Raw genomic sequence first — 24,210 nt, 5'->3', positions numbered from 1 at the left:
AAAACAAAAGGTCAATTGCCACAATAATCTATAAGAGGCTTCCAAATGATGTTAAATTTAGATAGTGTATTTGATCGTTCCGCAAGAATACGTTCATACTTTCCTATTAAGCATAATGAGTTCCACCACATGTGGAAATCTATTTTGGAGAGATCTTTCCAACAATATAGGACTGATTGGATTGCTAATGATATCATAAGCGTGAATAATCGAGACATAACAGAATTAATAGAGCCTGAGAGAGCTTGTTCTCTACCTATGATGATAGCATAAGATAGAGTATCATTTAGACCCAATATATTACTAATAGTTAACCATACTTTACTCCAATAGTCCTGAATTAAAGGACATGAGAATAATAGGTGTTCCATCGTTCCTGTAGTCTGTTTACAGGACCAACAAAGTGGGGATGTAGTGGGATTTATTTTGTTAGACAGTACAGGAGTCCATATAGCCCTATGTAATACGAAGAAGGTGGATTGTAACAATGAAGCAGATCTAATTGATTTAAATAATGTTGCCCATAAATCAGACCAGTCAATTGCATCCGAAGGTAAATTGAGATCTTTGATCCATTTCACCTCCATTTCCAAGGGTTCCAGAAATGAGGCTTTCTGAAGGAGTTTATACCAAAAAGAAGCTTTAGCTGTCTGGACAGGCAGTGAGTTTAGTAATACATATAGACCAGGTTCAGAAGTTCGGTGGAGTAGGTTCGGTAGTGAGTGGCTTATGCAGTGATAAAGTTGGTTCCACTTGAAATATTGGGATTTAGCTAAGTCACGAGAAAGTGATAGTTCAGGAAAGGGGATCCATTTATCCTTATTCAGAAGATCCCTCACTAGCCATATCTCGGTATTTTGCCATTCTTGCCAGACCAGCTGTTTGTCTGAAATTTTAAGCTTTTCATTGTTCCATAAGGGAATCAAAGAAGAGTCTGCCCATCTAGATGGAAAAGTAGAGTCTGCAGCATCAACAGCTGTTTTATATGCCAATAGAATTTTATCTGACCTATCAGATTTTGATAGTGAGGCCCCAGCCAAGAATTTCATTCTTTGTTCTCCATACATTTTATGTTCAACTATCCGCCATGCTGGTGAACAAGATTGCAGAGTATTATGGTGTCCATATGTCCATTGACGTAAAAGAAAGGCATGGTGATAATGTAAGAAGCTAGGGAAGTTAACCCCACCAGCATAGCGTGGGGCCTTTAATTTAGATAATGCGATTCGGGGCTGTTTGTTTTTCCATAAAAATTTAGTTAGAAGAGAATCCGCTTGCTTATATAAAGTAGGAGGCAAGTAGAAGGGTAGCATGGATAATATGTAATTAATCTTCGGAGCTAATGTCATCTTGATTGATTCGAGTCTTCCCCACCATGTCAGTGACAGGGGGGACCATTTTGATGTTGAAGATTTTATGATATTCAGTATGTGCTCTACATTGAGTTGAATGGTTTCATCAATGGTAGGGCCGAAAAGCACGCCCAAATATTTCAGAGAATTGGGAGACCATTTTACACCATGCGATGTTATTTCGGATTCAGACGCTGGACAATTTAGAGGCATTACCTCGGTTTTACTGGTGTTTAACTTGTATCCAGATACCTTCGCATAAGAGTCAATCAAGGAAAGTAAGTGAGGAAATGAAGCAGGCGTAATATAAAGTAATATATCATCGGCGTACGCCGATAGTTTAATTTCTTGTTGTTGAAGACCACATCCGCATATATTTGGATTTTGTTTGATATGTAACAGTAAGGGTTCTAATGCTAGGTCGAATAGTAGGGGGGACAGAGGACACCCCTGTCTTGTTCCACGTGAAGGTCTGAATGAAGATGACAGCGTTCCATTTATGAGAGTCCTGGTGGTGGGAGCTGTATAGAGTACTTTAATTTTAGCAATAAAGGAATCAGAGAAGCCATACCATTGCAATGCAGAAAATAAAAAAGGCCATTCTACACGGTCAAAGGCCTTTTCCGCGTCTAATCCAACTGCTAGTAGTTCAGTGTCCAAATCTTGTGCTTTAGTAATAACATGAGAGAGGATACGAGTATTATCATTTGAAAAGCGTCCATTGATGAAGCCATTTTGATCCGATGATATTAGCTTGGTGATTACACGTTGCAGACGGGTGGCTAGAAGTTTAGCGAAAATTTTAGCGTCTACATTTATCAAGGACAGAGGTCTAAAGTTAGTAATGTAGCGGGCATCCTTTCCAGGCTTTGGCAGGACTATAATTGTAGCTTCAGTGAAAGACCCGTGAATCTCTCCCGTTTCAATGAGATGTTCTATGAATGGCAAGTAGAAGGGAATCAGTACATCTTTGAATTCTTTATAAAATTCTACCGTCAGGCCATCTGGTCCAGGTGATTTTTTAAGTGCCATGGATATTAGGACCTCTGAGATCTCGTCAGATGTGATGGGTTCGTCTAATAAAGCGTTATCAGCTTCATCCAAACGCGGATGTTTGATCTTTTCCAGAAATGACGGTATCAGCATCGGAGAATCAAGTTCAGAGGAGTAAAGTGACTTGTAGAAATTCATGAATGCATGAGATATAGCTGTCGGTTCTGTAAGTTCATCACCATTTTCTGATTTGATAACAGTAATTTGGGATCTTTCCTCCCTTCTTTTTAAAAAGTTGGACAATAAATGTCCGCATTTGTTGTTCTCCGCGAAGTAGGATGCAGATTGTTGAAGTATGGCAAAAGAAGCTTTATTACTCAAGAGGGAGTTAAATCTAAAGCGGGCACGATTCAGAGAGAATAGTAAATTAGTGTCCATCGGTGATTGCTGATGTTGAAGCTCAATGTTTTTGATTTCCATCTCCATGCAATGTAAATCTTCTCTTAATTTCTTGTGTTTATTAGCTGTAAATGTAATAATGATTCCCCTTATAAATGCCTTGAAGGCATCCCAGCAACATGTCCAAGATGTCTGCTCAGGTGTATTAAACAGAAAGTACTCTTGAATGTGGTTTCTTATGGTATCACAGAAAACTTCATCTTGCAATAATGCATTGTTAAAGCGCCATTGTCTCGGAGACTTGATAAATGATTTTACTGTGATCTGCATGGTAATAGCCGCATGATCAGATATAGTTATTGGTAGAATCTCTGCTTCTATATCAGATGTCCTCAGGGAATCACTAATAAGAAAAAAATCAATACGTGAATATGAGGAATGTGGGGGCGAAAAGAAGGTGTAATCTTCCTCCCCTTTATGTTTGTGTCTCCATATGTCGAGCAACTTGGCATTATTTATGAGGTCCTGTAGTGCATACCATGAGCGGCCTTTTTTGTATGCGCAAGTTGATTTTCTATCAATCTTCGGATTTAGAACCATGTTGAAATCACCAGCTAAAATAAATTTTGAATATGCATCATCCAGAAGAGATTCAGAGATGGAATGAAAAAAATCAGGATTGTCCGTATTTGGACCATATATGTTAAATATGCAATAACTTAAACCAGCAAAGTTAATTGTAACCTTGACCCACCGACCATTGAGGTCACAAGAAGACGACAGGATAGAAATGGCATTAGTTTTCTTTATCAAAGTTATTACACCCCCTTTCTTGTCCACTGCAGGAGAAAAGAAAGGCGGTAATGACCAGGGTAATCTCACTTTGGCTGACATTGAAGTGTCCAGGTGCGATTCCTGTAGCATTATGATATCTGGCTGCTGACAGTCCAGGTAATTTAGGATTTTTTTTAATTTTACTTTATTATTAAGACCTTTTGTATTAAGTGACACTATTTTAAGAGACATAAAGATATTCAAGGAAACATAGGAAAAGGAATGCGTATGCAGTTAAATGGAAATTGAGACATATTAATGCACGTATTATTAAACAAATCGTTGTCATCATATAATATATACCTTCATCACTCAAAATTAGTATACCTCCTGAATAACTGTAAGTGACTAACAAGTCACAATAAAATAACTGTGTGAGAACGACTAAGAGAAACAGGATAGCAAAGAAAATCCCTGTGAACCCTCCACAGTGATTCTTATTCATATTAAATAAGCAAACACATTTTAAAACATAACACAGATCCATCCAACTCAGAGAAAAAGCACACCGTGATGTTACATTTTCAAACCTTAAACATGAGTAATCTTACATTTATCTTTACTGGTATATCACTTTGAGTGAATCACACCTGATTGATTGGAGTAGGAGAGTGCTGCTCAATAAAGGAGGCTAGTTCATCTGGTTTCAGGAAATCTTTAGTTGAGTTGTTTAAGGTCACTCTCATGCGAGCCGGATATAGCAGACCATATTTTGCATTCAGTGATTTTAATTGTGGTCTGTAGGAGAGTAGTTGCTTGCGACAAAAAGCAGTAGCTTTACTTAAATCAGGAACAAACATTATAGTAGCACCCTCATGCTTGACCGGAGCCTTGATCTTTGCTCTCTGCATGATATCCAATACATGCTGGTAACGCAGTAGCTTGATCACGACGGGTCTGGGCAGACGATCACCAGCAGCACGATGGGAAGGCACCCTATGTGCCCTTTCAATTTCAAATTCTCTTTGAAATGTTATATCCAGCAGCTGTGGGATCAGAGTTTCCAATTGTTTGATGAGATCTTTATCTCTTCCATTTTCTGGTAGCCCCAGTATACGAATATTACATCTCCTAGATCTGTCATTACTATCAGCAAGTTCTTTTTCCAGCAGGGATATGCGATTTGTCTGTCTCTTCAGCTCAGTTAGCTGGTTGGTAGCAGCCTCCATTTTGTTTTCAAGCAGACCGACACGTGTCTGCATCTGGGCAAAGTCAGCCGACATCACAGATAATTTTTCATTTATTTCTTCGGTGCTGGATTTGGTGTCTGTGACCAGCTCTTTCAGTTCTCGCAATTCAGCGAGAATCTCGCGGCTAGATTCGTCGGCAGACGCAGGCAGCGGTGCTTTTGAAGGGGAGAGCGGCTCTGGCTTATGCCGCTTCCCCACTTTCTTGTCCGACATCGTAGATGGAAGACGAGTTGAAAAAGAGGTGAGAGGTATCTTGGTATACACGGTGTGCGTTCCTCCGAGCAAGATTGAGCGAATTCCGTTATGTTGTTTGCCCGGTTACTGAGGGAAATCGCGGGAGCTCAGAGATCAGCTGCCATCTTGTTCGGGCTCAGCAGCGCCCCCCCTGTGTTCCCAGTTCTTACTTCATAGGAAGGTTTATGTGATCAACTTCTTCTTCACTTCATACATTGGCCCCGGCTGATAGTTTTATATATTATAATTTATTTATACTTTACCCCTTTAGATTCACTGCTGCTATATTGTAATTCATCTTGGGTGTTATTTTAACCCCCCTTACTTTGTCGTTCATGGTACAATTTACTAGGTCTTGTTTTATGTTACATCATATGTGTAAAAATTTCTCCAGTCTGGCATGATTTCAATATTTTTTTTAAAAAAAACCAACAAAACTTCATCAACATTATATTTGAAAAATGAACCCTAATACCTATTGGCTTTCATAGTATGGGATATATTGAGGGAAACTGGAATTGACACATGTTGGTGCCTTTGCTATAATTGCTTGCTCCTTATGGGCACCACTATTAAACCTTTGTTCTACCCTGGATTGTAGACAACCTGGGACACTCTCCTGTTGTTACTCATTGGCTCTTTAATACAGCCCATCAAATCTTCACAATGAGGATTCCATATAGTAGTGGTTAGGTTTTGGGTATACCACAACGTATTCCTCATACAGTTCCTAATTATTCTATAATCACGCAGTTCCGTGGTATAATTCCCCATACAGGAGATTGACTATGGTTGTCTTCACGATATGTCTCTAAATTCCGCTGTACAGCTTTTGTCACAAATGTACCATTGGCACCTTTCTTAATGATGTTGTACGAATGTATTCATATCTTAGTAGGTGCTGCCTAGACGTGTGACTATGTGCAGTTTATACCTTTCACATTATTATTATGTGCCGTTGGTTCTCCTCTTTTTGTCATTACAGGTATGTAAATGTTATGTTTCAACACAGCGGAGTTTTGCTATACAAGCATAGGCTCAAATACACGTCTCTGCATCATAGCGGTATCATGGATCATGTATCACATGTTCTCATATGCTTCTTATTCTTGTTATACATAATCCCAATTGTTAGTTCATCCTCATTACATATGGAAATATTTTGAGCGCTTGTCTCTTTGCTGCCCTACTGGTCTCGCAGTTTGTCTTTTCTTCCCCTCATTTAGCACTGTTTTTGCTATGATGACTTTGGTTATTAGTCATCATGTTTTTGTCACACAGAGCTCTGATGATACCTGTTTCTTGATGTATTGTGTTTCTGACACTACCCTATTGGTTTGCAGCTCCAGATTACTTGTAACTTGCTGTAATATAAAATCATTCTGTGATACTTGATGTCACTGTCAATAATATCTTTGAACACCAAGGGTCTTAACAATCGTATTAAGGCAAGGAAAATAATGACATAGTTGGAACAAGATTCTCCTGATATTATCCTCCTTCAGGAGACACACCTCAATTTTTCTGATGCCTTAAAATTACATAGAACTTGGGCCCACCCTGTGTTTTTCTCTCCTGCTATAGATAATCGTGGGGGTGTGGTCACTATCATTAGGAAAAATGTAAACCTATCTATAATTTCTTCCTCCTCTGACCTGAATGGCAGGTGGGTTAAAACGGTCATTCGTTTCCACCAACAAGTATATACCATTTTGAATATTTATAGCCCTAATGTGGACTCACCCTCATTTTTCTCTGAGATTTCTTCCACCTTGTTGTCAGATGTTGGTTCCGCATACATTATAGGTGGGGATTTTAATTTAGTAGTTGACCCAACCTTAGACAGGAAATCACAGACTCATTACAAGAAGCCTAAAGCATGGTTTTATTTGCAGAACCTGATTTCTGATCTTCACCTGATGGTTATTTGGAGAACAATGCATCCTAAAGATCAAAACTATACATTTTTCTCACACCCACATCTCTCCTACTCTAGAATTGACTTTTTTTCTTACCAGCTGCTCTATTAGTCCTAATGTCACCCACTCTGATATTCTGCCAATATTAGTGTCCGATCATGCGGCCATCTCAATGAAAATTGAGTGCGGCCCGCCCACTCCAATTAACAAACAATGGCGTTTTAATGCATCCCTATTACATGAGGAGGGATTTAAGGAGTTAATCACCAAAGAAATCAATGGATTTTTTCAGCTAAATCTACCTGAGCACACTACTTGGACTTGCCTCTGGGACACTTTTAAAGCGGTCATCAGAGGAGCCATTATATCCTTTAATGCTAAAATTCGCAAAAAACAGAGAAATGATATTACGTCCCTGGAAAATTCTATAAAGCAACTAGAGGGATCCCATCAACAAAATCCTTTGGACATCCCGTTATTACAGAAGCTTCACAAAACACGCATGCGCTTAAACACAATTTTATGCTCTAACTCTGCTACTGCGTTAATGCTACAATCCGCATCGTATTATTCGGATAACAACAAATGTGGCCACCTTCTGGCCTCATATCTCAAGAAAAAGGAAGAACGGAGCCATATTTCTTCTATAAAAACACGTACCGATGAGCTCACTGTGGATCCTGTTAAAATTGCTAATGAGTTTCAGACCTTTTATCAAAATTTATACATTACGGAACTTGTCAACGATAACTCTGATTTTTCATTTATGGACGATCTTGCTCATCCCACTCTATCTGACTCAGACTGCTCTAACTTGGCTGACCCTATTTCTCAGGAGGAGCTCTTAACCGCTATAAATGACATGGCTTTGAAAAAGGCTCCTGGTCCTGATGGTCTCACAATTGAATTTTACAAGGCATTTCATTCTACCCCATTTTTTACCCCATTTTTTAAAATTTCTCAATCATGCCATAGAAGATGGTTCAATATCAGGAACTTTCACCGAGGCCACTATAATTGTATTGCCTAAACCGGGTAAAGATCCACAGTGTGTACAGAACTACAGACCCCTATCTCTAATTAATACGGATGCAAAATTATACGCCAAACTTCTGGCCTCCCGTATGCAATCTGTCATCAAGCATTTAATTGCATCTGATCAATCGGGCTTTATTCATGACAGACAGTCATACAATAATACAAGATTATTCTCTTACATTATTAATCATCTCTACACTTCTGATCAAAAACTCGCTGTCCTAGCCTTGGACGCCGAAAAAGCCTTTGATCGTGTAGAATGGCCCTTTCTGTTTTACGTTCTGAAATGGTTTGGCTTTCCATCCGAATTCATTCGCATGATACGTGTCCTTTATACATCTCCTTCCACCAAAATCAACATCAATGGGGTTTTATCGCATACCTTCCATCCCACTAGGGGTACTAGACAGGGTTGCCCTCTTTCCCCACTATTATTTGACCTCGCCTTGGAACCTCTACTTCTAGCAATACGACACAATCCCTTGATTTCTGGTTTCAAAATGGGAGATATAGAAACTAAACTCGCGGCATATGCTGATGATATTCTCCTATTCGTTTCTCCTGATTCCATACCGCCTTTACTATCCACTATATCCCATTACTCACAGCATTCAGGTTACAAATTGAACAACAATAAAACTGAAATTATGGCCATAAATTGCCCTGAGTTACGCTGTGAAGCTACAGATTTCGGGTTTCACTGGTCAGACAATCTAATTAAATATCTCGGTGTATATTTTGGTCCCACTTTGGAAGAAACTTCTGCTTATAATGTTGAATATATTACATCCATGGTGTGGGATTGTGTCAACCGCTGGTCTCCTCTTAGCCTGACATGGTGGGGTCGGTTAGAATCCATAAAAATGATGATCTCCCCTAAAGTTAACTACGTTCTTAATATGCTTCCTTTTCTGCTACCAAAATCTTTTTATACCTCTTTGGATACCATTCTCTCGAAGTTCCTATGGAATATGAAACAGCCACGTATTGGACTACAGAAACTTAAAGCTAGTAAAGCTAATGGTGGGGTTGGTTTCCCTTGCTTCTATCAATATCACATCTCCTTTCTGCTCCGCCAATGTTCATCATGATCAATGAATTTAAACGATAAAGAATCACCATGTTGGCTCTTGCTTGAACAAGCTAAATACGGTATACAATCCTTGAATCTCATTGTAGATATGGAAGTCCCTTCCGCTTTCAAGTCAGACGCCATCTTCACTTCAGCTAAATCAGCTCTCTCATTTCTGGATAGCCTTATGGACGTTAAATGGTCTTCCTCTCTACATATCCCCATTTGGAATAATCCACTGATTAAAATACAAAACTCCACTGTTTCTTGGTACATTTGGCAAAAATGTGGGATTTGGTCGATTAAACATATATGTCATCATCACACCTGGTTGAGCTTCACAGAGTTGGTCACATTATATAATCTTCCTATTAGCCAACAATTTAGGTGGTTACAACTTACTCATTGTCTGAGGAAGGCTTTCCCTAAATTAGTGACTCTTCAGGAATCACCAGATTTGCTGACTTTTATGACTAAACTCTCAACACTACGCTCTAAAGGCGTAGCCTCTTTATGGTACAAACTAATACAATTGAAAAAATTTGTGTTTCACCCCATTAACTTCTCTAAGTGGTTTGATGATCTACATTTTATAGCAGATGACGATTCCTGGACAAAAATATGGTCTCACTGCTTTAAATCTCTTAAATCCTCCTCTCTGCTCCAATCGATGTATTTCTTGATACATAGGGCCACATGGACGCCTGTTCTCTCCAACAAGATTAATGCTAATCTACCTTCTACGTGCTGGTCCTGTGGTACTTCTACTGGTACTTTAGTTCATTTGCTTTTTTATTGCCCCTTATTCCAAAGTTACTGGGCTAGTGTTTGGCGAACTATCTCAGATATTTTTTCTATACAAACAGACATTGACTATTCTCTTATATTGTTTGGTAATTTTGAAGGCATTCATATGCATGACTATTATGAAGCCCAGCTCTTCCGCATTTTAACGGCGCTGGCTCTCCAGAACATCCTATATAGCTGGAAAAATTTGGCTAATGTTGAATATAACGTGTGGTGGAACTCTGTATGTTTAATAGTTAAATATGAAAAAATCAATGCTGAACGACGCAATGCTTACAAATCCTATTGTAATATTTGGTCACCTATAGTATCTTACTGTAATATGGACCTTAATGCATAAACTTGGCCTGCTTGGTATGTTCATTCTCATAATGTATGTATATTTTCCCATACTTCTAAATGTACTGACAGTATCATTATTTCTGGCTGATAGCTTACAGCTCGTTTATGACATATTGATGCATAATCCTTTAAGCTGCTCTGTATACAATCCCTACTATTGTTATTTTACTGCTCTGTTGTGACATGACCATTACTCGTTGTTTATTCTAAGCTTGAAAATAAATAAAACTTTTTTGAACTTAAAAAAAAAAATATGTATCCTTCCTTAGTGACAGCACAAATTGAACAAGGGTTACATTTTTTCTGGCCTCCCAATCCCTCTCTTATAGCAGAGCACACATTAAGACAAACATTCAGCCGAATATGGCTTCTTGAGGGCAGCAGTGACCGTGAAGACCTGCGCAAGTGTCCGAGGCTCGTTGCAATTTGTTAGTTCAGCTTCCTGGGTGCAACACAGCTAAACTTTAACTTGCCATGTGACTTATTTGGCAGTGCTACCGTTTTTGCCTGTGCATAATAGTGATCATTCAAAAAAGAAAATAAAGAAGCAATTATATTGTATTTAATCAAAATATATATGATCACTGAGCTAATGGACCACCTACAACAAAGAAAAATGATAAACTGTGTGGCATGTAAGTGAACACCCGCACAATGACATGCGATCCAAATGATAGAAAAACAGTGTGATAGATCTGAATTATAAAAAGTGTTATAGGTAAATAAATAAATAAGAAAGTGTGCAAAACTCACTCCTTTATTATAGTTACATTCAAAAGAATGTGTGTCTTATTAAAATGAGACTAAAATAAAAAGCAAGTCATAGAATCTTTTCCTTTCCTCTTCTAAGCATAAGGATCGGCAAGGTAAGGCAACAGCTGATATTTGTGTGATTTCTTCTGGCTATTCACTGGATAAATGTTGTCTTAGTCCTAAAGAAACTAAAACTCACTGTTTTTCTAGAAGCTTGGAAGATGCAGAAGTTTATCAGAAATATGTGGAGATGCTGACCTTACTTGACCAGTATGAAGATGAGATCTATGAAGGATGGATAGCTCAGGTTGATGAAATTTGCCAGTTTAATTTAAATCAATCGCTGATTAAACGCAATCCTCAAGATGGGTTATTGAGTGTGAATTTTGACTCCAAGGTATGATTTTTCTTGCACTAAGCGTTAATGTAATTTGTTTTTTTTAGACTATGATAGGTAACAGAGTGATGGCGGTAGAAACCAATGTTCTCCGTTTATCTGTAGGCAAAAGATAAGGATGAGTGTGTGTCTTGTCAGCCATGTACATTTTCTTATAGTGTCATGACCCCTGTTTCTTCTAGAGGAATTGCCTTCTATAAAATCTTGCCGCTACAAGAGGTTCCTTGAGAAAACTTTCTCTTTTCAGGCCGCCAAAATGGATACATGGCTCGGAAAAATGATGCTAGAAGCTTCTTCTTATTTAGATTTTAGGAAATTACTAAAGACTCAATTATTTAATAGGCTGATATCATAATGGTTTTACCTTTTCTCCTATTTCAACCATGTTTCCATTTTATTTTCATGTTTCTTACTTGCATGGTTTGCCTTTTTATCTTGATCAATTTTATTGAAATGTTTTTGTATCTTTTATTCTGATCAATTTTATTGAAATGTATATATTGCTTTTTATTGAATTTTATTGTGATTTTTATTGAAAATGTATGTATGTATTGTTTTTCTCATGCTGTGAGCCACTTAGATCCTCCCCGGTATGGCGGCATATAAATAAATAAATTATTATTATTATAAAGGGTTTTTGTGCCAAATTTCAGGGGTGGTGCTTCTCCATGTGTAAAGCCTGTTTTACATGTAAAAAATTTTAATAGAATTGGGTGACCATATATATGCATATAAAAAAGTATGCCACATAGCAGCAGAACAAAATCCTCACACACTAATCCAAATAGGAAGGGAGTGTAGTGAAGATGGAAAAGACCAGAAGTCAGAGTCCAGAGGATGTAAAAAGACCTTTTAATTTTATTCAACAAATCACATTAAATAGAGGATGGTCTTTGTTGCTGTCAATCAGTACATAAAGGGCCAAATTCTATAAACGGTGTCCCGATTGTAGGTGGTGGTAGGTATCTACCGCTGTCTAACTAGCCAATTGGGATGCACGTTAAAAAAACCCACCCTGAGGCAGGCTGCCTACACTATAGGTGTCTGATGTGGTTGAGGGAGACACGTAGGGACGCTTAAGCTTGCCAAGGCTGAACGTAGGCGTGGTTTCACCCAGAAGTGGCCTTGGGCGAGCTTAGTGGCACTAGGCATCTCCCTAGGACTGTGATAGGCGCCTGAAATGTAGGCCAACAAAAAGCTGGTCTACATTTCAAATAGATGTGACCACTATGCTAATTGCGGCAAAGAAATCTCACTGCCACGATCAGCTGAGCAGCCAGGGCAGGGTTCTCTCCCCCCCCTACAAAGTCAGCCAGCAGGAGGGATACCCACTCCCAAACCTCTATCCGACACTGTCCAAAGCAGGAGGGATGTCCACTTCCTCCTGCCGCTGACCCTGAAAATTCCCTGAATCCCTAATACTCTTGACACCCCCCATCCAATTGGCAGGAGGGATGCCTACTCCCTTCTGTCCCTGACCCCATTGATCCCCCAAACTCCGGACACTCCTCAACACCCACCTGACATTCTCTGACATTTCCAACACCCAGCAGACACTTCCCCAACATTCCCCGACACTCCCCAACACCCTCCTGCCCCCCCCAAAGGAGGGGCCTTTGGTATGTGGCCAGTCGGAATCTTAGGCCACTCCTAGTGTATCCCAGAATGCACTGGGAAGGAGGTCTAAGAATCCTGTTGACCCAGGTGCCTAAGGCCCCACATATGGGAGGTGCTTTAAGCATCTGGGCCAATCAGAGCCTTAGGCCCCTCCCCAGTGCATCCAGAATGCACCGGGAAGGCTCGCCATTTTGGAAGAGGTGGGCCTGTCAGCCAGGGGGAGTGGGCATCCGTTTTGCCGGCCATCTCCTAAAGTTATGGAGGGGGTGTCAGGGGAGTGTTGGGGAATGTCGAGTGAGTGGGTGTGTTGGGGAATGTCGGGTGAGTGTTGGGGAGTGTTTGGGAGTGTCAGGTGGGTGTTGGGGTATGTTGGGGGTTCAGGGGATCGACGGGGCTGGCAGCAGGAGGTGAGTGGGCATCCTTCCTGCCTTGGACATTGTTGGGTGGGGGTTTGGGGGTGACAGCAGGATGAATTGGGCATACCTCCTGCCAGCCAAGTTTGCGGGGGGGGGAGGGGGTCAGGGGGATTCCTGCCACAGCCACTCAGCTGATTGCGGCAGGGGTTTCCCTTGCTGCCATCAGCCAATGGGAAGGGATCAGGTGTGATTCTCTAACCGGCACCTATGACATGGCTGCTGGTTTGAGAATCTGGCTGGTTAGGCGGTGTTGGGCATCTGTGCCTTAGGGCAGACATGATTCTGTATAGAACGCCGGTGAGCGATTCTCAGCTGCTTCTTAGGCAGCTGCAGAAACAGGCATCCTATACAGAATTCCCCCCCAGATAACAGGAAAAACAAGACTCAATGCAGCTATGTTTTGGAAAATGTGCCTGCATCAGGTGTCAAATAGTCTTGTACATAGTTGTGAGCCTATGCACACAGACTTCAATGAAGCAGCGATATTGTCTCTTGCTGAATTTTAAAACACTCTCCCCTCTTAAGAAGCGTCCAGCATTTATTCTGCAACTGTTGCACTTTTACTCCTGACCCAGGCACCTTTCCCAAAACATGGCTGTGTTGAGTTGAGTTATTATGTATTGATTGACAGCAACATGGACTGCCCTCTGTTTCATGAGATTTGTTTTATACAGTTAAAAGTATTTTTTTTCAGCTTCTGGATTCTTTGACTTCCGGTCTTTTCAATCCTCACTACATTCCCTATTTACAAAAAAGTATGGACATGGAAAGTATGAGTTTACTTTTATATGATCTGTGTGCAGGAGTTCTGCTGGTTATTGTTTCATGCACAATATTACACTTTTTTTCAGAGCAAGTATAACATTTGTGAGTAGGCATTTACACATCATTGCGGCTCATTCTGAGAGCTTATTTTATAAAGGTAAATAGCTGCCTTAATGGCCTTCATAATATGAGTGCTTCTTGCATGTTTCACCTAAGCATTGCTTTGGCTCAAGTAGAGCATATAGGGGTCAATCCTATAAATGACACAAATAGCGCTGATAAAATTTCATGCTATGCGCTATTTTAAAAATTGCACTCAGGAAGAGGAGTTAAGATGGCGGCGGCACTTAGGCGGCTGAACTGACATTGATCCGATAGCGTTCTTTTTGCCTTAACATCCCTGTTTTTGAAATGCCGCACAGGAAGCGCAAGGGCAGCGTCCGAACCGACCCCACTGCGGCTAGGACATCCACTCCTGTCCAGCGCTCGATTTTGGATTATACCGCTGCCACCAATAACGCCAGAGGTATACCTGGAGGTACGCTCGGGCTGTCTTCATCAGAGAGAGCGGCTGGAGACTTGGAGCTGGAGGTTTCTCTCTCCCCTCCAGGAACTGTTCCTCCACCACTCCCTGCTGTAGTTGTGGCCCTGCCAGGAGGCCCCTGTGTGGAGGAAGAACCAGGGGAAACCCCGGATCAGGGGGCTGGGCTTGCAATAAATCCAGCAAGCCAGGGAGAACAGAAAGCCAGCTTGGAAACCGGCTTGTTAACACCAAAACCGGTGATGATTACCCTCGAGAGCATTTGGGAAGCTCTCAAGAGGCTGAACTCAACAACTAGGTCTTCACAGGAGATTGCGACTCTTGTAAGTACTGTGGAAGTTTTTGGAAAGTCTTTTCAAAAAACTAAAGAAGAATTTTCTAATGAAATTCAACAAGTTAAAACAACCATGATAGACATTCAGGCTGTTACTAATGACTTGATTAAAGAGAGGAACTTTTTGCTTAGATAAACTGAACAGCTGGAAAATTATAATCGTAGATTAAATATTCGTATACTGAATTTTCCTAAAACTTTTGGTGTGGCACCATTACATATGTTTAAAAGATTCTTGATTGAAATATTAAAAATTTCCCCAGATCTCATACCGCCGATTAATCAAATTTATTATTTGCCAACTAAAAAAGTTATTGGAGCTACGCCTGAATCACAGACTCAGCAAGATACTTCTCTAATATCACCGAGCTGTTGGAAACTACTTTATCTGAAAACACTGAGAGGGCTACCCTATTGATATCATTTGGTTTTGAGCAGGACCTGTACCCCATCACGAAATTATATTTTCGGAATTCACAAACTGTTTCATGGGAAAAAAGTTTGGATTTTCTCAGATGTCGCCAGATCTACGCATGAGCACAGGAAATTGTTTCTTGCAATGAGAAAGGAGACATTGGCTCTTGGTGGGACATTTCTATTAGCATACCCTTGCAAGTGTTTAATAAAATATCTGGGAGTCAAATATGTCTTCTTTGTACCGGAACAATTACGATCCTTTTTGGATCTGTAGACTCTGGTGAAATGGAGAATATCAGAAACTGTAGAACAGTAGTTATAATATGGTGTTATAGCTATAAAGCCTATTTTCAGATTATTGTATTGTATTGTTTTTCCTTTTTTGAGTCTCTCTACTCTATGGAATTCTCCTCCTCCAAGTTGTGGTCTGAGAAAGATTGAACATATTTTGTTTGTTAATTAATATTCTTAATTAACATTAGTGATGTAATTTCTTTTATACGTTTTCTTTCTGTTTTTCTTGAACAAGAGGATTCTTGTGAAGTAATTGAAATGTCAATAAAAAATAAAATAATAAAAAAATTGCACTCAGAGTTCAGTGCAGTTTATAGAGTAGTATCTAGTTCTGGGATCTATGCCAACTTTTAGATGCAAGGATTTATATCTAAATTACGGTGCAGATCCTATTCTATAAGAATGCAATATAAATTCCAGGGATGCCCCAAATTTGTCCATGCCCCCTCCCATGGCTGTGACACTCATTTTGGATCCGTGTGGATCCCAGAGACTAAAAATTTAATCCTAGAGCCTAAAAATTGAATTAATGCCAAATAGTGTTGATTATTATTAGCACCCATTTATTGACATTAATTAGCTTATTGTTCAATTAAATTGCATGCAAAAATTAGATCTATGCCCAAATTTCTGCATGCAATTTTTAGCGCCATATATAGGATTAGGCCGATACTGTAAATGTGTGAATGAAGGCTTGTGATGCTAGATCACTAAGCATCATGCTGTAAAATCAGGCCCTTGGAGGGGCATAATCAAAAGAAATGTCTAAGTCCATTTTGGGCCTAAGTCGCTAGTTGCTCAAAGTCGGCAGTATTGAAAGTCTATTTTCAAACAATATGGCCAACTTTTTTTTTTTTTTCCAAGAATCATCTACCTGCATGTCCAGCCGTTTAATCGTCCAGACCGCTAAGTCGTCTATCTTTATACCCCATTCTCGTCTAAAAATTCATCCAAGTCAAAAACGCATAGAACAAGACCTTTTAGATGTGGGAGGGGCCAGCAAAGTAATGGACCTGACACCTAGACTTGGCAACACGATAGTAGGGCACCTTACAGGGCACTGCTGCAAACTTCACAAAAAGGGTGCCACATAAACATCTCACCACAGATCCCTTATAGGCCATGGTGAGCCCCCCAAGCCCCCCAAAACCTATTAGACCCACCTGTCTACCATCCCAATAGCCCTTATGGCTGTAGGTACCACCTATGTGGCAATACAGTAGGGTTTTGAGTGGACTTACATTTTTCACCATGAATGCAGTGGTTAGAGTGGCTTATGGGCTTGTGTCCTCCTCTCTATGGTTCACAGCCCACCCCCCAGACTACTTAAGCCACCTCTGTGCAGCTCTACTAGGCTTTCAATGCCAGGTACTGATGTTCTAGAGCACAGTTCTTCAACCGCCGGTCCGCGGACCGGTGCCCGTCCTCAAAAAAATCTTGCCGGTCCGCGAAGGATTCAGACCCCGCTGCAGCAAAAGGTGCCGGCGTCAGCTGACGTGCAATTTCCTGTTGCTGTCGCTATGCCGGCACTCCTGCCTGCCACCACCGACTTCTCCGCACCCCCAGAAAAGCAGCGGCAGGTCTGTGTGTTTTTAACTTCGGCACACAGCTGCCCCTAGGCAGTATTTTAGCGTGGTTTCATGAGGCAGCTTCGGGGCCTTTGGTAGGCCGGCCCACATCGCATCATCGAAGCGGGCCGGCCTACCAAAGGCCCCGAGGCTGCCTCATGAAACCACGCTAAAATACTGCTTAGGGGCAGCTGTGTGCCGAAGTTAAAAGCACACAGAGTTGCTGCTAGCATACAGGGAACATTTGCTGGAGAGGGAAGGAGGGAAGGGAGAAGGACAAGGTAGGGGAAGAGGCTACTGTTGACAGGGGAGAAGGGAAAGGGAAGGGATGAGAATTACTGTTGGTAAGGGGAGGAGGAAAGGGAGAAGGGGTACTCCTGGACAAGGGAGGAGAAGGGGCTACTGCTGACAGGGGAGAAGGGAAAGGGAAGAGAGTTACTGTTGGATAAGGGGAGGAAGAAAGGGAGAAGGTACTGCTGGACAGGGGAGGAGGAACATTGGAAGGAAACAGCTGGCGGGGAGATTAGAGGAGGGGAAGGAGTCAGGATGGAATGGAGAGATCAGATGAGAGAAAGGAGAGAGACAGAGGAATGACAAGGTAGAGAGAGATTGATGCTGGGAAGGAGGGTCAGATGAAAAATAAGGAAAGAGGGACAAAGATGCTAGATCTGGTGTAGGAGAGAGGGGCATAGAAAGAACGCAGATACCGTATGGGAGGGGGAGGGGTAGAGGGCAGACAGTGGATGGAAGAGGCAGATGCTGGATTGAAGAGACAGAGGTCAGACGCTGGATGGAAGAGAGTGAAAAGACGATGAAAGCAGAAACCAGAGATGACAAAAGGTAGAAAAAAATAATTTTATTTCTATCTTGTGATTAGAATATATCAGATTTAAAATATGTATCCTGCTAGAGCTGATGTTAGACATAACTGGAGAGTGCAAAGCCCAGGCAGTGCATCTTTAGCTTCCAGCTGGCTTAGGGCTCTCTCTGACAGGAGGCAGTTGCCCTAGTTGCACTCCCCCTAACACCATTCCTGCCATGTGTGACTGCGGTATTCTGTTAGCATGATATTTGTGTAGCATTCTGTAATAATTTGGCTTATTCAGTTTTCTTGATAGTAGAGGGGATATATGTGAAGGGGAGGGGAGACGGGGTTTTTGTTGATCTTTGCCCTGTATTATTTATATTTATAAAATGAAAATTGTACAGAATATTGTTTCTCTTTATACTTTAATAAAATATGTTCAATATAAAATCATAACTATTTGAGGCTTGTGCGGATGGGATCAGATGGTTAACGGGCCGAGCTCGCGGGGACAGGGCGGCAATGGGGTTTTAAAAAATTTCAGTCTTATTAGTTTGCCGGTCCACGAAATAATTATTTTATTTCCGCCGGTCCATAGGTGTAAAAAGGTTGAAGAACACTGTTCTAGAGGAAGATATGTAAAGTTTTTATTTTGATTTTTATGGCGGTGGGGGGGGCAGTGATCACTGGGGAAATGTGTGTGGGGTCTGTACTTTGTCTCTACAGTGGTTATCTGGTCAATTTGAATATCTTCTGGGCATTTAGACCTGTTTTTACATCGCCTAAGTTGCTACGTATAAGTTCCATCTAGGCAGCCTCGTTGAACTTTCAGTTATACTTGCACTGCGACTAAGTCTATATCCAGCCCACATCCTGCCTAAATCCCACCCTGACCACTCCTCCTAAAACACCCCTTTTAGCTCTGGGCATACATCAGCATTGAAAAGGCTTACTTCATTTTTAGATAACAATAATAATAATAACAATTTTTTATATACCGCAGGACCGTGAAATTCTATGCGGTTTACAATAATTAAAGATGTTACAGATAACGTGGAATCAACAAAGTATAGACTTGGTGATTGACAGTTCTAGAGATCATTTGTTGAGGGCTAGGATTGTATAGGTTGGTTTCCTAAGTATTTCAGGAACAGATGTGTTTCCTGAATTCCCTATAGATAGTAGGCACGAGTAATTGTTCTAGGTCTTTACCCTACTGAGCTGCTTGATGTGAGAAAAGATGTTGGTGATGACTTTTAAATTTATAGCTTCTGACCAGTGAAGAAACAAAGTTTGGGTGTGAGCTTCGCAAGGGTAGGTCATGCCTCACAAACTTATTGTACTTCTTTGAGGGGGTAAACAGCCAGGTGGATAAAGAGGAATCCATAGACATCATTTACCTTGACTTCCAAAAAGCCTTCGACAAGGTACCACACGAAAGACTGCTTAAGAAGCTATGGAACTATGGGGTGCAAGGGGAGGTCCACCGATGGATCAAAAACTGGCTGGCAGACAGGAAACAGAGGGTTGGAGTAAAGGGCCATTACTCAGACTGGCAATGGGTCACGAGCGGAGTTCGGCAAGGGTCGGTGCTGGGACCGCTACGGTTCAATATATTTATTAACGACCTGGAGGCGGGAACAAAATGTGAGGTCATTAAATTTGTGGATGACACCAAACTATACAGCAGAGTTAAAACCACGGAAGACTGCGAAGATCTCCAAAAGGATCTGACGACACTGGAAGAGTGGGCCAAAAAGTGGCAAATGAGCTTCAACATAAGGAAATGCAAGGTCATGCATGTAGGGAAAAAGAACCTGATGTTCACTTACAAAATGGGGGGATCACCACTAGGGGTAAGTAACCTTGAAAGAGACCTGGGAGTGATGGTAGACACAACATTAAAGGCGTCGGCGCAGTGCGCTACAGCCTCAAGGAAAGCAAACAAAATGTTGGGTATCATTAAGAAGGGTATCACGACCAGGACAAAGGAAGTCATCCTGCCACTGTATCGTGCAATGGTGCGCCTGCATCTGGAATACTGTGTCCAGTACTGGTTGCCGTACCTCAAGAAGGACATGGCAGTACTTGAGGGAGTCCAGAGAAGAGCAACTAAGCTAATTAAGGGTATGGAAAATCTCTCATATACTGACAGATTGAAAAAGTTGGGGCTGTTCTCCCTGGAGAAGCGGAGACATGATAGAAACCTTCAAGATCCTGAAGGGCATAGAAAAAGTAGATAGGGACAGATTTTTCAAATTATGGGGAACCACAAGTACAAGGGGGCACTCGGAGAAATTGAAAGGGGACAGGTTTAGAACAAACGCTAGGAAGTTCTTTTTCACCCAGAGGATGGTGGATACATGGAACGCGCTTCCAGAGGCTGTGATAGGCAGGAGTACATTACAGGGATTCAAAGAAGGTTTGGATAGATTCCTAGAGGACAAAGGGATTGAGGGGTACAGATAGGAGTAGAGGTAGGTTATAGAAATAGTCAGGGACCACTGCTCAGGCAATAGGCCTGATGGGCCGCCGCGGGAGCGGACCGCTGGGTGAGATGGACCTCTGGTCTGCCTCAGCGGAGGCAACTTCTTATGTTCTTATATCTGTTGGTTGAGAAAGAGAAAAGGTCTGTTATATATTTAGGGGCTAAGCCATAAAGTACCTTGAAGCAAAAACAACCAAACTTGAATTTCACACGTGCCTCCATCGGCAGCCAGTGTAGAAGTCAAACTTCTTCAGTCCACAAAGTAATCTGACCGCTGCATTTTCTACCAGTTGCAATCGCCGCATATTCTTCTGGGGGAGTGCCAAGTAGGCGATGTTACAGTAATCGAGTTGACTCAGTATAAGGGATTGTACCAGAATTCGAAATGATGAGACATCGAAGTAAACTCTGATGGACCGAAGCTTCCAGAGGGCGAGAAAGATTTTTCTAATCAAGGAGTCTACCTGGTCTTTCATGGTCAGGCTCTGGTCCAGTGTTACTCCCAATACCTTCATAGTGGGTTGAATGGGATAACTAAGGTTATTGATGCATTTTCTGACCGCGAATGAATGGGCAGGAGAGGGCAGCTGGAGAGGCAGGGGAGAGCAGCCAAAGCACCGGCAAGTGAAGGAAATCACTCACGGTATGCTCAGACCGCCTCTTCCTGCACTAAAGTCGGGCCTCACCAATCAGGAGTTGCGTGTTAGATTTTTTAAAAAGAGCTAAGCTACTTAAGAACATAAGAATAGCCATATTGGGTCAGACTAATGGTCCATCAAGCCCAGTATCCTGGTCACATGTGGCCGATCCAGGTCACAAGTACCTGGCAAAACCCCAAATAGTAGCAACATTTCATGCTACCAATCCCAGAGCAAGCGGTGGCTTCCCACCCAGTATTATCACTGTAGTGGCTAGAATAGAGTATATATGTGGGGTGGGCGGGCCGCCCCGGACTCTGTCTTGCTAAGGGCAGGGCACCCCTCCTCCTCTCTGCCCCCACCCCAGCTCCTCTCCTTGCCACACATGCACGCATCTTGCCTTCCCTGGACCTTTTTTACTTCCCCGGCTTGAGGTTGCTGCCCATGTCGGCATCGGGGCTCCATCTGATGTCACTTCCAGGACCCGCGCCTAGGAAGTGACATCAGAGGGCGAGCCGACACTGACATGGGCATGCTGTTCACGCCAGAGAAGTTAAAAAGGTACCGGGAAAGGGAAGGCTGTGGCAAGGGGGTCAGGGAAGAAGACGGGAGAGGGGCGCCACTGCCCCAGGCTTACTACACCACTGCTCACCCTTACTACGCCACTGTGTGTGGGGAAGGATAGTGTGTAATGACAGAATGAATGAACTAATAGAGGACAATAATTGCAGCTTATTCTATAAAGGAAAATAGGAGCCTACTTGACTTTGTAGCATACTAGCATAACCAGGTATATATACTCTTTTTTATCAAAAACTCCATTGGCTGCCGATGGAGTCTAGAGTTTTGTTTAAGTTTTCATGCATTTGTTATAAAGCAGTTTTTGGTATATATTATTCCTCACTTTTCTCTGAGTTACTCTAATAAGAGTACACATAGAGTGCATCTGTTTACATATCCCTCCATAAAATCTTGTTGCTACAAGAGGTTCTTTGAGAGAACCTTCTCATTTCAGGCTGCTAAATTGAATACATGGCTTGGAAAAATTGTGTTAGAGGCAGCTTCTTATTTTGATTTTAGAAAATTGTTAAAGACACAACTATAGGTTCGATAGGTTGGTATCTTGCATTCTGTTTTAACATGTTCTTTCTCATTTTAATTTGATGTATTTTAACTTGATGTATTTTAATTTGATGTATTTATCTGCATTGTATGTATTAGCCTTGCTTGCTGTGAACCGCCTAGAACCTTCCGGTATGGCGGTATATAAAAATAAATAATTATTATTATATGTGTAAATGCTCGTACCTATGCTCGTGCCTTGATTCTGGAGATATATGTGTAAGTTATAGTATTCTCCAAGTCAGTGTCCCCCAAACTTTCTTAAAGCTACAGCACACTAAATTCAGTGCTGTGACTGGAGGGCATCCATAAACACTTGGATGTCGACGTGATGATATCAAGTGCATGTGTGACATCATCACATTGACATCCGTGCATGCGCAGAGCTTGCTAGTACTATGCCTGGGGGGGAGGGGTTGCTGGAGGAGGGGAGGAGAGGCACCAGTTGACTGCCTACTGCCTACAGAATGTGCGTCTCGTCGTGAGAGGCATGTCCTATAAGCAATCAGCCGGTGCTGATGTCTCACAGCACACCCCGAATCTCGCTGCAGCACACAGTTCACTATACACTGCTCTAAGTTATATGCATGTATGGTCCACCCGACTCCACTCTCGTGAACATCCACCTGCAAACCATCAAAAAGATATGTGTATAGTTGTTATAGAGTACCTTGTAGCTGGATTTTTGGCATATCCATGCATATGTATATGCTGGCATTCTGGTCATTTATGTACATTTCTATTTGCTAGTACCTTCTTTATACAGTTACCCCATATTTGCCAGATCCTACTTCTGATTGATCAGGAAAAAGAGCTGTCAAAAAAAAAAAAAAAAAGATGGAATTCTGTTAGCATAGCAGTAGTGAGGTTCTTGGTGCATAGACTCTTCTCTGAGTAAAGTATCATAATTTTAAAGCATTGCTTTTTTATTGCAGCTTGTTGCTATACTAAGGGAGGTGAAATACCTCCAGATATTGAATCAATCAAACATTCCAAATGTGGCTATAAACATATATCAAAACAGAGACACTTTTTCTAAGGTTTGTGCTTCCAATTTTTTTTTTCTTCAAAGTGTATTTATTTGTGCATTTGGATTCTCTAACTGTTTGTCATGATTTTAGGTGACAATATGTGTCCTACCACTGACTGGCAGCCAATCGTGACGCATGTTTTCTAAAATAACTAGGCGAGGAAGGATGCCTACACTGCAGGCGTCTGTTGCGGGTTAACAGAGATGCATAGGGATACTAAAGCACACCCAAGGCATGGCGTGGATGTAGTCCCCCCCTGGAGGTGGCTTTGGGCATGTTTAAGTGTCCCTACGTGTCTCCATAGACCCATGACAGATACCTGAAATGTTGGCCTGGAAAATGCTGACCTACATTTCCCATTTGTAAAAGTAGATGCCACAGCTGGCTAAGCTGATTGTGGCACAGGAATCCCCAAACAACTGAGCTAGCAGGACTCCCCGAAACTGCGGCTTCGGGAAGTCCTGCTTGCTCAGCTGATCGGGAGAAACTTCCCCTGCCTTAGGTCCTCTTCCTGGTGCATCCTGGGATACACTAGGAGGGGCCTAAGGCCCTGATTGGCCCAGATACCAAAGGCCTTAGGTATCAGGGCCTTAGGCCCCTCCTCAGTGCTTCCCAGGATGCACTGGGAAGGGGAAGACCAGCATTTTAAAGAGGTGGGCCTGCCAGCAGGAGGGAGTGAGCATTCCTCTTGTCGGTCTTCCTTTACAGGTATAGGAGAGTGTTGGGGTGGGGTGTTGGTGGTTCAAGGGGACCCAGTGGTAGATGGGAGTGGACATCCCTCCTGCCGAACTCAGAGTATGTGTGTTGAGGGGTGTCAGGCAAGAGGGAGTGGGCATACCTCCTG

The 24,210-nt window shown here is 41.8% G+C and overlaps 1 protein-coding gene across 3 annotated transcripts in view; it reads left to right on the top strand.

Moving 5' to 3' along the window:
- DNAH11 (dynein axonemal heavy chain 11) overlaps window positions 1–24,210 on the top strand; it is a 596,997-nt gene that overhangs the window by 123,338 nt on the left and 449,449 nt on the right. For all 3 annotated transcript variants that reach the window (XM_033930891.1, XM_033930892.1, XM_033930893.1), the window contains 2 exons: window positions 11,144–11,330; window positions 23,271–23,375. In XM_033930891.1, coding sequence (XP_033786782.1) covers window positions 11,144–11,330; window positions 23,271–23,375 — 292 coding nt within the window. The remainder of the gene's footprint in view (window positions 1–11,143; window positions 11,331–23,270; window positions 23,376–24,210) is intronic.

Source organism: Geotrypetes seraphini, chromosome 2 (genome assembly GCF_902459505.1).
Source record: "Geotrypetes seraphini chromosome 2, aGeoSer1.1, whole genome shotgun sequence".
Lineage (NCBI taxonomy): Eukaryota > Metazoa > Chordata > Amphibia > Gymnophiona > Dermophiidae > Geotrypetes > Geotrypetes seraphini.
Note: the sequence above shows the minus strand (reverse complement) of the source record. Positions and strands in the feature narration are given on the sequence as shown.